At 43.7% G+C, this 18,331-nt stretch overlaps 1 protein-coding gene across 1 annotated transcript; it reads left to right on the top strand.

The window, feature by feature from the left end:
• Positions 1-3,066: 3,066 nt before the first annotated feature.
• On the top strand, positions 3,067-7,127 carry LOC112229646 (endothelin-2-like). Its single transcript, XM_024395589.2, has 4 exons — positions 3,067-3,296; positions 4,362-4,638; positions 5,298-5,402; positions 5,643-7,127. Exons 1-4 carry the CDS (start codon positions 3,230-3,232, stop codon positions 5,734-5,736), a joined length of 543 nt encoding a protein of 180 aa, XP_024251357.1. The 5' UTR covers positions 3,067-3,229; the 3' UTR covers positions 5,737-7,127.
• Positions 7,128-18,331: the final 11,204 nt, after the last annotated feature.

Here is an 18,331-nt window from a genome sequence, read left to right as displayed (position 1 = left end):
CATCATCACTGGATTGCTCCTAGGCAGACATGATTCCTAGCAGGTGCCCCTGAATCACATATCACCATAGAAACACCATCAATTATTTTTGGAGGTGGGTGTTGACCTGAAACTTTGAGTCAGAAGCTGTTATTGTTTTATTTCTTTGAAGTGTAGTAATTCACAGAGAGGTATGTGATGTGATGTTCCAGCGGATGTGTTGGTTATTATGGTCAGAGTTGGTTTATAGTGTTGATACAGGCTTGATACAGGCGTTGCTATGGTTTCTAGATTCAGCCCTCATGGTTACACTCCCAACCCCCACTCATAAAGTGGTGTTGGGCTCACATTAAAAGACATGTTTACATTCTTTACCCTGTGTCATCTCTACACACTCATACCAATGGAATTGACAGGAAAAGGCAGGTGTGTGTTTTAATTGTTCCCCCTTCCCCCCCAAACACCTCTGGCCCTTAGAATATAGAAACTGATGTCTTTTGTTCTTGTTTTATAGCAATCATTATCTCTCTCAGAAAAGTACGACACAATGCTAATATCTGGCCTGGTGATATCATCAAGTAAGCCACAGACCTCCCACAATCTAACATTCCAAACTGACCATGACATTTCTCAGTTAATATTGCAATGGAATATTTCCTATCTTTCATTTGAGACGTTATTTAACTCGAGTCTACGTGCTGTTATCTTTCAGTATGCTTGTCTATGCTACCCTGTCTGTGGTTTCCTTCATGCAAATAATATCAAGGGGTTTTTATTGGGTGCAGACAGATTAGTAATTGTGCAGATACTCAGATACTGTATGGTATTGACTGATTTGTTGCACTCAAATGCAGACGTCTCGTTTTATGAGTAAAATAAGTGTCAAAGATAGTGACTGCTCACCGATGTCTACCCATGTCTGGTGGATTATTCCACTTTGTTTAGTCACTTAGTTTTGTCATCGACTCGCTCTTTCTCTTTGTCTGTCTCTATGTCTGTGACCTGTTTTAATGAAGGGAGGTGATGATGATTGTGCCATCATCAGAATTTCAAAGGTCAGCTGATTAACACATTCTTTCTGCTTTAAGGTATTCCAAGGAATCCGCTCTCTGTTTGTCATCTCACCGCCCTGCATTCCTCTCTCTCTCTCTCTCTCTCTCTCTCTCTCTGTCTCTTTCTGTCTCTCTCTCTCTCTCTCTCTCTCTCTCTCTCTCTCTCTCTCTCTCTCTCTCTCTCTCTCTCTCTCTCTCTCTCTCTCTCACTCTGTCTCACAGGCGGAAGTGGAAATGGATAAGGCCACATTTTTACACTGTGACTGCGTCCCCCCCTCGTGTTGTCTAGAAAGAACAAGGGAGAGCGGGGTTTGTGGAGATGGAAGGGTGGGGGGTCTTTCTCCAGACCGGTTCCACCTCGCCAGTCCATGCAATGTTGGACAAATATTTGCTTTGGACAACATTTTTTTCCTAATGGAACAAATTGTTTCTGAAATGCCATTGTTTTGTCCATTGTGACATCACTTTCCTCCATGGTCCCCCTCCCCCTTACAAAGACTGCATGTTCCTACAAAGTGTTTTTCCCTTATTGAAGAATGTTGTTTTCTGAGTTGAGGTTGAGCAGTGCACCTTTAGCTTGCCTTTGATGGTATAGCTATATCATGTCTGGCCAAACAGCAGCCTACTGCATTGCAGGCTTTTCCACATTGAACATATGGGGAATTTACAGTAAAAAACACTAGCATATAAAACACTGTGATTACTGTGCCCGAACTGCTGTTGACATTCTGCAGGGAATAGTTTCAACATTTGGCTGCGTGGGTAACAGAGATAGGAGGTTTCAATATCCAAATGCTACTTATGGGAAATAGAGGAGGTGTCAGTATCCAAATGCTACTTATGGGAAATAGAGGAGGTGTCAGTATCCAAATGTCACTGACCACAGGTGAACTTGTTGCAGCTGATGCTATTTGCTGTACTCAACAACACTTTGTAAAATCTTTATTTTTTAGATGCTTAGCTTAAGACTATAGCATTGGAGTATGACATCACATAGCCTACCCCTCTGAACCTCACAACATAATGTTTTACTTTGTGGATGAATGAACATACCTATATTCCACTCTAATCAACAGTATTCATGGCAGTAATCCTTTAAACTATGGATTTACATGCATTATCTGTTGGTACTCCTTTATCTGATACACGTAGTGCTTTCACTTCCACTGCCTGATCATGTGTTGCTGGAATTTACCACTGAATCACATAGTCTTCCTTCACGACTGATCGGAACAGGAATACCCAGGACGATTTGCATGACTTTACTAGTATTTTGTCTATCTAGATTGATACTCCACTCTACAGCTCTCTTGTGAGAGTGGAAGGACTGCGTGATTGACCATGCAAATGGGCGGAAGAGTGTATGTCTGTGTGTGTGTGTGTGTGTGTGTGTGTGTGTTGTGTGTGTGTGTGTGCGTAGCTGGAGGGGTGTGGGCCCCATGGGGGTCATGTGGCGTGTTCTACATTATCTCTGTATCAGGGGTCATGTCACACGTGTGTCAAATTGACGACACAGATAGCGTGTGTCAGAGGGGTCTTCCCGGATGCGTCTGGCTATGACCTCTCTGTTCCATGGGGGCTGCTCCCTCTGCTATGAACATCACCAGCCCTGAGGACCTGTAGTGGCAGCATGCAAAACAACAGTCCCCATCATCAGACACTATCTTTACAGCCTTTCCTTTTACTGATGACACCAGGTCTTCACTCCGCCTACAGGTTTCCCTCTCTTGCCTGCCTTATGTTTGGAAAAATCCAAAGCATTCCCAGATTCCAAGCCTTTTCTGGTGATTTCCTGTCTCTGTCTCTGTCAATGACAATGACCTCCATACTCCATAAAGGTTAAAACAACTACCCAATAGCAGTTCATTCCTTTTCCGTCTCTCTTCCTGTTGCCTGGAATGTGTCAAGAGTGAGAGGCAGGCAGGCAGTTGCTGAACGGTGATCATTGTGTAACAACATGGGCAGTAGGCGTGGTTAGGTGACATCACAAAGTGATGGGTATAAGAAGCGGGGCCAGGGGACACTGCAGCACAAAGCACCTGTTGCCTCTCTCTCGCTCTTTATTGGCATCACTCAGGACTGTAAAGCTGTAGCTACTATTACTGTTAACTCTACCAGTGTGTGTACTCTACTGTTTTGTGGAATCTTGGATATTATTGCATCCTGTGTCTTCAGAGATACTCTACCAGAGAATAACTATGGCTCTATCACTGAACTCCATCCTGGCTCTCACCATCATCACACTCTGTGTGCTCCTGCAGGGGGGTAAGCTGTCTTATCTATAACTTTCTATTAAACATTTATATCACTTTGTTGAAAACCTATTAGAAGGACTACGGGTGGTACGTTACAATGCGGATTTGTATTCTTTAGTCATAAAAATGACTGACAGTGTGTATACGTTTTATTATGCAAGCGTTACATTATTTTCATGAGGCTATTAAATGGAGCGTGAGGGGTCAGAGTTCAGTTGAGATGTCAGGGTTGGGTGAGGTGGTGGGGCTGGGAGATCCAGAATAACATGATACAACCCAGAATGACAAAATATGTTTTATTGTCACACTGGATAGGTGCAGTGAAATGTGTTGTTTTACAGGGTCAGCCATAATAGTACGGCACCACTGGAGCAAATTAGGGTTAAGTGCCTTGCTCAAGGGCACATTGACAGATATTTCACCTTGTCGGCTCAAGTATTCGAACCTGCAACCTTTCAGTTACTGGCTCAATGCACTAACCTCTAGTCCACCTCCCACCCTGATGCTAAAACTCCTGCTGCACCATGTATTCGTAGTATTGTTATTACTTTGTTTCCCTCTCAGAATGACAGCTCAGTTAATCCCTGCTCTGGCAGGTGTACTGAGAGGTGGGTGGCTAATAGCAATGCTGTAAAGTTTCTGCATGGCACATGCAGCCTGATGCCAGACTCTTTGACCTGCTCACACAGTTCCCCTTACAGAGATATAATACAAAGACAGACCCTGCTAGGCTGTAATCACACTCTCAATGATAAGATACAGATTATATTGGCACGGTTCAACTCCTATCACTTCATTTGACTGAAAACAACTCAGTCTTTGTTTGGCTTGGATAACATTTCATAACATATTAGTTATAAGTCAAAGTCCAAATGTGTTTGACAAGACCTGATGCATAGGAGAACGGGATGGCAGTTAGTCTACATGTACTTTTCTCTATCAGGGAAAAGAGATTTTGATTAGGATGTGGTTACTGTGTATTTGCTCGGTGCTGATTGCCAAATTGCACAGCCATCTGGTGATGCTGCTGAGTTATAACCAGGCTCTTAACCAATGATCATTTCTGTTTCTATAGGTTTTGGGCTCCCTGTCTCCAGCCAGCCTGAGCTCCCTGCCCAATCCCCGTCCCAGAAGATCCCACACCACGCCAGGGTTAAACGATGCTCCTGCAGTAACTGGCTGGACAATGAATGCATCTACTTCTGTCACCTGGACATCATTTGGGTCAACACTCCCAATAAGGTTATCCCCTATGGTATTGGCAGTCCCCTGTCCCGACGTCGCCGCTCTACCGGGCGATGTGAATGTGCCCACCCAGCCGACAAGACCTGCTCCGGATTCTGCCACAACAGGTGAGCTCACCTTCAGAGACAAGGAACTTCTACCCCCTTCCCACCCTCATCCTCCCCTATTCCTTCCCCTCCCTACCTCCCTCATCCTCCCCTATTCCTTCCCCTCCCTACCTCCCTGCTAGATACCAGATTGTATCAAGCCAGTGACTATCTGTGTCGGCCAGTCGTTTCTGACCAGCCTGTATCAGGATGTATCAGGGCTGCTTGTGGATGAGATGCAGGGAGGAGGCGTATTGTCTTTAGTTGTGTAACTAGCGATGGGGGAGAAGGGAGGATGGGGGAAGGGTCTGCATGTTCTGGAGGCTTAGAGCCCCTTTACAGACAAGTCCATTAGTCATGACACTACGTTTGGAATGTTTTACCGGCGGGTATGTCTGTTGTATTGCCACAGTTATTGCTGTTATGACATACCAAGGTTGAGGATTAGCCTGTGTATCTCGACAAGGTTTTATCCTGCTCTGTGAAAAGTAATTGAGAACAGGCAGTAGGGCATGCAGTACTGACATTACTGGAGTTGAAATCCATAGCCAACCGTCTGTCACCGCTAGCATTGTAGAATTACGTAGTACAGAATCCAGTCTCATGCCCTTAAGGAGTAGTCTAAATAATGTTATCTTGGTTTGCTTTCATTTTGACATGGTTATTCTTTCTGTCTGCAGCTCAGAGAACCCCAGATTCATAGTGGTAGGCCACTCAGACCAGACCCTGGACCAGACTGTTAGTAGTCCAGACACAACCAGCAACGACCTACTGACCTCTCTCAGGTAAGAGAAAAACAAGATACAATAACAACCTCTTAGGATCAGTTTCTCAGACCTAGGTTAATCTTATTGCTGGACTAAAAAGCATGTCCAATAGAGTTTCTCCATTGAGGATGTCTTTCAGGCCAGGAGTATTGGCCCATAGAGCGATCCCACGAACATTCAGCAAGTGTTTTTGTGTTATTGAAAAGACAACATGGAATCTTTATCTTAGCCTGATGTTTCTCTCTTTGTTCTTTACAGAAACATGTTTCGATCCAACATGGCTGCCATAGAGAAAGGTTCTCCCTCCAGGAAGAAGAATGCCTCCAGAGTCAACAGACTGAGCATCGGGTAGATGAGGAGGAGGGAAGAAGAGGAGCTTGAATAGCTCCAGAGCATTCGAACAAAGACCTCCTGGAGGAGTCTAGGGAGTCCTCCCCCGGGAAGACAGAGAGGTCCTGAGAGGAGAGGCCCTGAGAAGAGGGCAAAGATGGAACACTTCCCAATGGCTGCCTGCTGATTGTTGTATACCACACAGTGGACTGGATATGGACATTATCTGGATATGAGTCTTGGACTAATCTAGCTAAGAGTCTGGCTTAGAAGACTAGGGAGGTTTAAGTGTGTCCTCTGTGAACTGTGACAGTCTGGACTAGAATGGTTACTGACTGTTTGCTGGGCATGGGTTGTCATCATGTTCTAAACATAAATACACTTTCTGTGTCTGAGCACATGAAATGGGTGGATGCAAGCCAAGGCATTCTGGAGTGATGTTTGCCTATGTTTACTTTACAGGCTTACTTCATTAGTGCCTTGAAAATATTGACCACTATTGTCATTTGGATTTTGATCCTTACTTTACCTGTCGCACGACATCTACTATATCATAGAATAAAAATCAAAATATAATCCTCTGTATCAGAGATTAATTGCCAGTTTATAGTGATTGCCGTGCATGCATTAAAATGACTTGAAATACATTTGACACATGAAGGACATGACTTTAAGGGACAGGGAATTACTATACACACAGCCTTCCTGTAGCAGCAGATAAAAGCAGGTCTATTGTGATGGCGGAAATATTTATTGCATACTGTAGCCACTGTTGATTGTTTTGATTGTAGACAGAGTGAAGGCAGCAGGTTTCAATAGGTCTGCTCCTTGCCAACTATGCAGTGATTGTTTTTCTGCTTCCAACAAATGTCCATTAAATGTCAATGTCATTACCCATTAGGAAATTATGACACTGCACTTTTGTTCTAATGCCTTCAAAGGAATGTGTTTTTATGTCCAGTAGGCTTTAGATGGGTTGGGCTGATAGCTGAACTCCAGCCACTGTCTGACCACAAGGCATTTACTGTAAACACTACATCTAAAAACAAGTCTTCCACTGATGTTGAAGTCCAATATCACAATGCCGTATATATTTATGATATTATTATTTATTTATTTGTTTGTGTGTTGTTTCGAAATTTGTGTATCAAAATGCTGGACTGTGCTTTTGTTTTATGAAGTGTTGTTATCCCTAAGAAGGACAATTCACCTTCAATAGTCTATTTAGCAGTCAAGGACACCATAGGAAATGTTTACCCATGAATTGTTCTATTCAAAGCTATTCATATTATCTACTGTACACGTACAAAACTCTGAAATTATTTATTTAACTTATTTGTGGGGTATATTTATATATTTGTGTTGTGTGAGTTTATCACTTTTAATATGTGAGGAAATAAATACTAAAATGAATGCTGTTGCTTTGTTTGATTATTTCAAAATGACAATTGATCCTTGTTTCAAGTTGCATTGTCAAGTGCACAAGTACAGTGAAAGGCCTTTCTTGCAAGCTCGTTCCCAGAAATGCAGTAGTCAATATCAGTAGTACTATTAAAAAAAGTAAAGAAGAACAAAAACACACGAGAAATAGAAATAACGCGAGAAAGTAAATAAGTTATATACATGGTCAGTTCCAGGGTCAGTGCCAATACCATATTTACAATGTTCAGGGATACTGGAGTGGTATTGGGGGAAGTTGACTAGGCATCTGGATATACAGTATGATAAACAGAGCAACAGCGGTGTATATGATGATTGTATGGGAGTGTGTGTGGTGTGTATGTGTGCCTGTACTTCTTTTCCTACATTATCAGGACCCCAAAGTCCTAACATTTAACCAAAATGTCCTGAAAAGGTAGGAAAACAAGAACTTTGGTTAAGGGTTAGGGTTTTTTAGGGGTTAGGTTTAGGGGTAGGGATAGGTTTGGGGAAAATAGGATTTTTAGTGGTCAACATTTTTACCCTCCTAAAAGTCCTGAAATGTCACAAAAACAAAGCTGAGTGAGTGAGTGAGTGTATAGAGTGTGCATAGAATAGGTGCAAGAAAATTACATAAATAAATAGAAGGGTCAATGCACATAGTCAATGTAGACATTTAGCAGTCTTATGGCTTGGGGATGGAAGATGTTCAGGAGCCTGTTGATGTCAGACTTGTTGCTCCTTACTGCTTGCAGTCCTGAAGCAGAAAGAACAGTCTATGTCTCGGGTTGCAGGGAGCTCGGCCCCAGTGATTTAAGTGGATTTATTTAACCTTTATTTAACAAAACAAGTCAGTTAAGAACAAATTCTTATTTACAATGATGGACTACCCTGATCAAACCCTAACCCGGACGATGCTGGGCCAATTGTGTGCCGCCCTATGGACTCCCAATCACGGCCGGTTGTGATACAGCCCAGGATCGAACCAGGGTCTGTAGTGATGCCTCTAGCACAGATGCAGTGCCTTAGACTGCTGCACCACTCGGGAGCCAAAATGTATTGTGGTATTAATATTTCCCCCCAAATCTACAAGATTTCAATACCAGGAATAATTCATATTTATGCCAAGAGTCCCTGGAAATAGCGCAAACATCGGAAGTGCCCATTACAATCGGTTAAACCGAGATGTGGTCACTCAGGGTTCTCCCAAAATAAGATTGATAATTTTTGATCGCCAATGACATTCTTTTCAATTGCCAAACAGGCAGTTCATCAATTCTGTGTTAACATGTTCCTCAATTAATTCAGCGCATTTCAGCAGCGCATTTCATACCCCAACTAGGCTATAGCGTTGTCGAATCATACAAACGTTTTAACGGCAGTCAAACAAACTTCCAATGAGTTGCTAAGCTTGCTAGATAACCTCCAACGAATGACAGAATATCTCCTATTTGGCAAAATCGAGTTGACTACACAGATAGCAGATCAGTTCATGGCCATCGGGGAGATGAAGAGCAGAAATTGCTTAAATATCAAGGTACAGTATCTTAATGGGGAGAAACTCAGTTTAGAAAAATATCCATAGGTTTATCTACTCTCATACCGTTTGTTGATCACACATTCTCTACGGAAGCTCTCATAGGGGCAGCAATACGGGGCAGCACAGAGAAGCGGGTGAAATATTCTAGCGGTATTTTGACATGCATAGGAGAGACGTGCTTTGATAATGCAACCTATGGATTACAGAATTAAGTTAGGAATTTTCATGCGAGACAGGAGTCAGGATTTGGGGTTTCAGTGGAATTGGGATGATAGGAAAATAGCCTAGGCACTATATAAGGCTACTACTACTTGAGTCAATAGATAGATAATACACTTGATTTAGGCTACATTATTGCATGCTAAATGTTTCTGATTAGTGATAGATGAGAAAATGATTAAATGATCTACCACTTCTCCAGCCAGAGATCAATTAACCAAATATACAGACAATGAAACAAAACAAAATCACTTTGATTGATTATCAGACATGTCACAGGCTTTTGGTTGGGAGTAGGACAGGCCACTAAGCGAGTGAAGAGCGAAGTCCACTCGTATAACATGCAAGGAAAATGTTCTGATCAGCTTTTATATGAGTAAACTAGAATACAGATGATCATTAGCACTCGCCTCAATTTAGCTAAAAATTCCACAGCCTAATTGTTACCAAATATCCAAAGGAGATTCAGTGAAAACAAAGCTCTGACATTGATTGATTTATCTACAGGAGACCCTGACGCTTAATCTCAAAGCTCAAAGCGCTGTCCCAATCAAAACAGTGCTGAAATGATCTTCTAGGTGACCACACACGACTATTGCTTGAAATTAGTATAATGGTTGTATATGAGTTTCAGTATAAGCAAGAATTTGATACATGCCTTCAATTGCATTAGCCTTCTTCATTCCAATATTTTCATCATTCGGGTGATCATAACTAAGGTGAGTTTTTCTCTCTCTGCGCTTTTTCTAGGTCCAAAGGCTGTTTCCTCATCTCCTCACTCCACTGCCGCTTCTCAACACTATATTAAATCAATATAGCCTTCTATTTTTATTGCACATTTATGACGACTTTGTGTGAAGTAAATAAGCTGGGCTCAACGATTCCATGCCACAACCTGAATGGATAATGTGCTATTTTAATTTTGGTCAATCTGCTGCTACAGATGTTGTGTATTTTGTGGAATTGCATTAGTGCTACATTGGGGGAAAATGCTGTAACTTCCCGGGAAATGGGAAGAATGGTCACGGGACAGTCCCGGGATCCCGGTTGTCCAAACCACTCTCTGTAGCGTAATGCGATCGAGGGCAGTGCAGTTTCCATACCAAGCAGTGATGCAGCCAGTCAAGATGCTCTCAATGGTGCAACTGTAGAACATTTTGAGGATTTGAGGGCCCATGTCAGATGTTTTCAACCTCCTGAGGCGGAGGAGGCCCTGTTGCCTTCTGTGCGACTTTGTGTATGTGTGGGTGGACCATTTTAAGTTTGGACCCCAAAGAACTTGAAGCTTGAATCTCTCAACCCGCTCCACTGCAGCTCCATCGAGGTGGAGGGAGAGCACCCCCCCCCACATTGCCTGTAGTCCACGATCAGCTCCTTAGTCTTACTGACGTTGAGGGAGAGGTTGTTGTCCTGGCACCACCCTGCCACACAGATGTGGATGAATAGGGAGTACAGGAGTGGACTAGGCACACACCCCTGTGGCGCCCCTGTGTTGAGGGTCAGCGTGGCGGAGGTGATGTTACCTACCCTCACCACCTGGGGTCGACTCATAAGGAAATCAAGGATCCAGTTACAGAGGGGACTATGGTGTGGAACACTGATCTGTAGTCAATTGACAGCATTTTAACATAGGTATCCTCTTATCTAGGTGGGTGACGGTAGTGTGCAGTGCAATTGAGACTGCGTTGTCGATGGATCTGTTGGTGTGGTATGCAAATTTGAGTGGTTCTAGGGTGTCTGGGTGTCTGGGATGATGGAGTTGATGTGTGCCATAATCAGCCTTTCAAAGCACCTCATTATTACAGATGTGAGTGCTACTTTTTATTTATTTATTTATTTCACCTCTATTTAACCAGGTAGGCAAGTTGAGAACAAGTTCTCATTTATAATTGCGACCTGGCCAACATAAAGCAAAGCAGTTCGACACATACAACGACACAGAGTTACACATGGAGTAAAACAAACATACAGTCAATAATAGAGTATAAACAAGTCTATATACGATGTGAGCAAATGAGGTGAGATAAGGGAGGTAAAGGCAAAAAAAGGCCATGTTGGCCAAGTAAATACAATATAGCAAGTAAAACACTGGAATGGTAGATTTGCAGTGGAAGAATGTGCAAAGTAGTGGGGTGCAAAAAATAATGGGGTGCAAAGGAGCAAAATAAATAAATAAATAAAATAAATACAATAGGGAAAGAGGTAGTTGCTTGGGCTAAAGTATAGGTGGGCTACGTACAGGTGCAGTAAACTGTGAGCTGCTCTGACAGTTGGTGCTTAAAGCTAGTGAGGGAGATTTCCAGTTTCAGAGATTTTTGTAGTTCGTTCCAGTCATTGGCAGCAGAGAACTGGAAGGAGAGGCGGCCAAAGAAAGAATTGGTTTTGGGGGTGACTAGAGAGATATACCTGCTGGAGCGTGTGCTACAGGTGGGAGATGCCATGGTGACCAGCGAGCTGAGATAAGGGGGGACTTTACCTAGCAGGGTCTTGTAGATGACATGGAGCCCGTGGGTTTGGCGACGAGTATGAAGCGAGGGCCAGCCAACGAGAGCGTACAGGTCGCAATGGTGGGTAGTATATGGGGCTTGGGTGACAAAACGGATTGCACTGTGATAGATTGCATCCAATTTGTTGAGTAGGGTATTGGAGGCTATTTTGTAAATGACATCGCCGAAGTCGAGGATTGGTTGGATGGTCAGTTTTACAAGGGTATGCTTGGCAGCATGATTGAAGGATGCTTTGTTGCGAAATAGGAAGCCAATGCTAGATTTACCTTTGGATTGGAGATGTTTAATGTGGGTCTGGAAGGAGAGTTTACAGTCTAACCAGAAACCTAGGTATTTGTAGTTGTCCACGTATTCTAAGTCAGAGCCATCCAGAGTAGTGATGTTGGACAGGCGGGCCGGTGCAGGCAGCGATCGGTTGAAGAGCATGCATTTAGTTTTACTTGTATTTAAGAGCTATTGGAGGCCACGGAAGGAGAGTTGTATGGCATTGAAGCTTGCCTGGAGGGTTGTTAACACAGTGTCCAAAGAAGGGCTAGAAGTCTACAGAATGGTGTCGTCTGCGTAGAGGTGGATCAGAGACTCACCAGCAGCAAGAGCGACATTTGATGTATACAGAGAAGAGAGTCGGTCCAAGAATTTAACACTGTGGCACCCCCATAGAGACTGTCAGAGGTCCGGACAGCAGACCCTCCGATTTGACACACTGAACTCTATCAGAGAAGTAGTTGGTGAACCAGGCGAGGAAATCATTTGAGAAACCAAGGCTGTCGAGTCTGCCGATGAGGATGTGGTGATTGACAGAATCGAAAGCCTTGGCCAGATCAATGAATACGGCTGCACAGTAATGTTTCTTATCGATGGCGGTTAAGATATCGTTTAGGACCTTGAGCATGGCTGAGGTGCACCCATGACCAGCTTGCATAGCAGAGAAGGTATGGTGAGATTCAAAATGGTCGGTAATCTGTTTGTTGACTTGGCTTTCGAAGACCTTAGAAAGGCAGGGTAGGATAGATATAGGTCTGTAGCAGTTTGGGTCAAGAGTGTCCCCCCCTTTGAAGAGGGGGATGACCACAGCTGCTTTCCAATCTTTGGGAATCTCAGACGACACGAAAGAGAGGTTGAACAGGCTAGTAATAGGGGTGGCAACAATTTCGGCAGATAATTTTAGAAAGAAAGGGTCCAGATTGTCTAGCCCGGCTGATTTGTAGGGGTCCAGATTTTGCAGCTCTTTCAGAACATCAGCTGACTGGATTTGGGAGAAGGAGAAATGGGGATGGCTTGGGCGAGTTGCTGTGGGGGGTGCAGTGCTGTTGACCGGGGTAGGAGTAGCCAGGTGGAAAGCATGGCCAGCCGTAGAAAAATGCTTATTGAAATTCTCAATTATGGTGGATTTATCAGTGGTGACAGTGTTTCCTATCTTCAGTGCAGTGGGCAGCTGGGAGGAGGTGTTCTTATTCTCCATGGACTTTACAGTGTCCCAGAACTTTTTTGAGTTAGTGTTGCAGGAAGCAAATTTCTGCTTGAAAAAGCTAGCCTTGGCATTTCTAACTGCCTGTGTATAATGGTTTCTAGCTTCCCTGAACAGCTGCATATCACGGGGGCTATTCGATGCTAATGCAGAATGCCATAGGATGTTTTTGTGTTGGTTAAGGGCAGTCAGGTCTGGGGAGAACCAAGGGCTATATCTGTTCCTGGTTCTACATTTCTTGAATGGGGCATGCTTATTTAAGATGGTTAGGAAGGCATTTAAAAAAAAATACCCAGGCATCCTCTACTGACGGGATGAGATCAATATCCTTCCAGGATACCCCGGCCAGGTCGATTAGAAAGGCCTGCTCGCTGAAGTGTTTCAGGGAGCGTTTGACAGTGATGAGTGGAGGTCGTTTGACCGCTGACCCATTACGGATGCAGGCAATGAGGCAGCGATCGCTGAGATCTTGGTTGAAGACAGCAGAGGTGTATTTAGAGGGCAAGTTGGTTCGGATGATATCTATGAGGGTGCCCGTGTTTAAGGCTTTGGGGAGGTACCTGGTAGGTTCATTGATCATTTGTGTGAGATTGAGGGCATCAAGCTTAGATTGTAGGATGACTGGGGTGTTAAGCATGTTCCAGTTTAGGTCGCCTAGCAGCACGAGCTCTGAAGATAGATGTGGGGGCAATCAGTTCACATATAGTGTCCAGAGCACAGCTGGGGGCAGAGGGTGGTCTATAGCAGGCGGCAACGGTGAGAGACTTGTTTTTAGAGAGGTGGATTTTTAAAAGTAGAAGTTCAAATTGTTTGGGTACAGACCTGGATAATAGGACAGAACTCTGCAGGCTATCTTTGCAGTAGATTGTAACACCGCCCCCTTTGGCAGTTCTATCTTGTCTGAAAATTTTGTAGTTTGGGATGAAAATGTCAGAATTTTTGGTGGTCTTCCTAAGCCAGAATTCAGACACAGCTAGAACATGCTACAGGGTGGTAGTCATTGTGGCAGGTAACCTTAGAGTTCGTGGGAACAGGAATGATGGTGGTTACCTTGAGACGTGTGGACTGGGTCAAGCAGAGGTTGAAAATATGATTGTATTTTGCCCGTACGGTAGAGCAAACATCCCGATAACCGAAAACCATTCAGACCCTTGCTGCATTACAGAACTCTAGATCGGAACAATAGACCAGTCAGAGCTTCCATTGCTGTCCACTTAAGGTTGTTTGTGTGAGGGAAAGAGGGTTACGTTGGGACAAACAATACTCTCTGACTCTGCACCTGGGTCTGCATTCATAGTTCACCCAATCACCTCCTTCCTCTCCTTTCCTCTCTTCCTCTCATATTTACAAACAGACGTCATTATAGATACCACTGGCCCCCCAGTGAGGCTTTACTAACTGTGGTTAAATAGCTGACTTAGTATAAGAAACCAAAACAGGATGCTTTTCCTACATTCCAGGAAAAATTCCCGACAGCGCAGGAGAGAACAGAAGAGAACAGGAGGGGAAAAACAAGGGAAAAACCGGGGCATGTCTGCTGCCAGGAGAACTGATACACAGCTGATATGGATGGAGACTGAATGTGGCCCAGTTAATCATTTGGTTGTCATAACATTGCTGTATTGTTTTCTTTTCTGCCCCTCTTATTAGTTTTTTTCCCTTCTTTATGCGATTGTGAGAAAATGATGTGTTGTGTGATTTTACCCACGGTTCACCTGTGTGAATGCATGCTTTTGTCTGTTCTATTTGCCTATACAGTATGTGTGCATGTGTGCAAATGTGTCTGATTGTGTGTGTGTGTGTGTGTGTGTGTGTGTGCGTGCGTGCGTGCGTGCGTGTGTGCGTGTATGTATGTATGTATGTATGTATGTATATGTACAGTATACAGTATGTGAGTGTATGAGTCGGCATTTGTCTGTGAGCGTTGGGGTGATTGTGATTATGATTGTGTGCATGTTGGTTTGTCTCAGTGTTTGTATGTTTGCTGTTATTCAACTCCAGCCATAAGGTCCAGCAGTACCCAGACTGCAGACTGTAGTTCTAGAACATTCCTTTACTTCCTGGGTTTGTTTCAGCCCGGGGACATTAGTGGAGATGACTGTTAGGGACCAGAGGGGGACATTCTGACAGGGCTATCACGGCTGTTTGAGCCAGACGCTGTCTCCTGATACTACTCAGCTATGTGTCTGGGCTGAGAGGACCTGAGATGAGCAACAAGGAAACACAACAAGGAAACAGGGGTTAGGGATCAGGTTTAAGGTCAAGTTGTTTTATTGGATAAAAGCCCGCGGCATGTCTTGTCGTGTAGGCGGAATGGAAGAGCTCTCCGTGGTAAACAACAACAGAACGGTAGAAAGAACCAACATGGTGCCATTTTTGTGACGAGGACTGTATTGCATTCCTCTACGCGTACTCACAAAGTCACAAAGTCAAACGATGAGCCATCATTAGCCATTCTATTCTTCTCCAAGTCTTTGTTACATTCTTAACCATCGCATGTCTTCTGTAACTTGCTAGTATGAAATTAGTAATTATAATTCAAGTTTACACTAACCCAGACCACTAAGAACAAACATTCCTTTATCTGTACGATACCTAAACTCAATGTGTTATTTTTCATAAAAACTGTCAGTCGATGACATGTCTGTACTGGATGGCATTTCTGCTTCATAGTTTAGATAGTCATCTGTGTTTCTGTACTATGTCCCGGCACACGTACACCTGATGGAGGTGATATCCACACGGTGAGAGAGAGGGAGAGAGAGAGAGAGAGAGAGAGAGAGAGAGAGAGAGAGAGAGAGAGAGAGAGAGAGAGAGAGAGAGAGAGACAGAGAGAGAGACAGAGAGAGAGAGAGAGAGAGACAGAGAGAGAGAGAGAGAGACAGAGAGAGACAGACAGAGAGAGGGAGACAGAGAGAGAGAGAGACAGACAGAGAGAGGGAGACAGAGAGAGAGAGAGAGAGAGACAGAGAGAGAGAGACGGATGGATGGTCCGATGCTGTGCTACAGTGTTAACAACCTGCCACTCTGTAAACAACCAACTATCCTCCACTCTATAGCCGCAGATGAACACCCACAGATGGATATCTTAATTTCCCATTCACATGTGTGAGTGATGCCCATCTCCTGTCCTCTCCAGCACACCAGAGGAGATAGCAGCAGACTGCAGACACAGGAAGCTGGAGGGATGGTGGACGGCCTGTACCCGTACCTGCATACCCCGCCACGGGGACTGTGTAGACCAGCACGTCCCCTGTGTCCAGGTGGACAGTGGATACATACACACATCCCTGGGATGAGGACTACACATGTAGGGTGTATGGTTATGCTGTACTGTATCTGCAGGTTGTGTGCGTTGCAGGCGCTAGAGTGGCGCCGCGTTCATCTCAGTGCTTGAGGCGTCACTACAGACACCCTGGTTAGATTCCAGGCTGTATCACAACTGGCTGCCATAGGGCGGCGCACAATTGGCCCAGCGTCGTCCGGGTTTGGCCGATGTAGGCCGTCATTGTAAATAAGAATTTGTTCTTAACTGACTAGTTAAATTAAGGTTAAATAAATAAAATAAAAATATATACATACACTACCATTCAAAAGTTTGGGATCACTTAGAAATGTCCTTGTTTTTTAAAGAAAAGCACATTTTTTGTCCATTAAAATAACATCAAACTGTGCAGATACACAGTGTAGACATGGTTAATGTTGTAAATGACAATTGTAGCTGGAAACGGCTGATTTGTAATGGTATATATACGTAGGCATAGAGGCCCATTATCAGCAACCATCCCTCCTGTGTTCCAGGTGCACGCTGTGTCAGCTAATCCAAGTTTATCATTTTAAAAGGCTAATTGAACATTAGAAAAGCCTTTTGCAATTATGTTAGCACAGCTGAAAACTGTTGTACCGATTAAAGAAGCAATACAACTGGCCTTCTTTAGTCTAGTTGAGTATCTGGAGCATCAGCATTTGTGGGTTTGATTACAGGCTCAAAATTGCCAGAAACAAAGGACTTTCTTCAGAAAAACATCAGTCTATTCTTGTTCTGAGAAATGAAGGCTATTCCATGTGAGAAATTGTCAAGAAACTGAAAATCTCGTACAACCCTGTGTACTACTCCCTTCACAGAACAGCGCAAACGGTCTCTAACCAGAATAGAAAGAGGAGTGGGAGGCCCCGGTGCACAACTGAGCAAGAGGACATAAGTGACCCCAAACTTTTGAATGGTAGTGTATATAAATGTGCTCTTTAGGCTACTGCTGTTAAGGCTACTACTACTAGACAGGCTACTGTGGGTAATATACTGTATGTGGCTTACAATGTAGCAATCATCATACTTGTGTTTACTGCCGTCCAAGGTCAGTTAGGGCCGTTGATGTATGTTTTGGAAGGCTGAAGGCTGGAGAGTTGTCAAACCTCACACTTGTTATTTCCTCTCCCTTTATCTCAGAGAAAATGAGGAAGGCTGTGAAACAGTGAACCAGGTGTTTGCTCTCTTCGGAGAACGATAGAGGACATTGAAACTCCCTCCAAGAAAAATGCAAGGCCGTGATGATGTGTGTTGTTTAGGACTATTTGTAGAGTTAGGATTTCAGGCGTTTTTGTAAGATGGGCAGGAACGATACTGTCCTAGCATCAGAGGAGGTGCCAGGACAGAGAAGAGCTGATATTGAGTAGACAGACAGATGGTCACTGTATACTATGCTTAAATATGGCCATGGCTACATGTAAGCACATCACTACTTTTGCACAGGTCTAGAGCTTGTTTCTGTTATAGTTAAATAACCATGTTACCCAGTCACCACCACCAAGGTAAGGCCTCAGGCCATCTCCTTCCAGACTGCTGGGGGTCTTTACTCAGTTACTTATTAAGAATGTTATCAGCTTCTCAAGGCTGCAGGAGGGCAACCTAGCTCCTGTATGTGCCCCACAGAGAGAGAGAGGAAGAGAGAGAAAGAAAGAAAGAGAGAGGCGAGAGAGAGAAAGAAAGAAAGAAAGAAAGAAAGAAAGAAAGAAAGAAGGAAAGAAAGAAAGAAAGAAAGAGAGATAGAGAGAGGGAGAGGGAGAGGGAGAGAGAGGGGGGGTGGGGAGCGCAAGAGAGAGAGGCATTCTCAGAATGTGTCCAGCATTATTAATCATCTAAACGTTCGACAGTCACACAATCTGCAAAATGTTGTTTAATTTGCTGGGTAGGGGGCATTCTGAAGAGCTTTGTGAAGTGGACACATTCAGGTCTTTCTCCTACCTGTTGCTTTCATCAGAGTAATTTATCTTCACCTGATCAGTATTCCTGGACTTCATAAAGAAACATTTGTCTGTAATGGTGTTAAAGTTATTGTCTGGGGCTATCTTTCTCAAGTTGGCTATAAAAATCATGACAAATGTGTAAGAAGTTTTTGGAAGTTAAAGCTGGTTTCAGAAGCATTCAACATTCTGTTATAATACATTTAAACAATTCCCTAAATGT

This window comes from Oncorhynchus tshawytscha, linkage group LG31, assembly GCF_018296145.1.
Source record: "Oncorhynchus tshawytscha isolate Ot180627B linkage group LG31, Otsh_v2.0, whole genome shotgun sequence".
Taxonomy (NCBI): Eukaryota; Metazoa; Chordata; class Actinopteri; order Salmoniformes; family Salmonidae; genus Oncorhynchus; species Oncorhynchus tshawytscha.
This window is presented reverse-complemented; position numbering and strand designations above follow the sequence as displayed.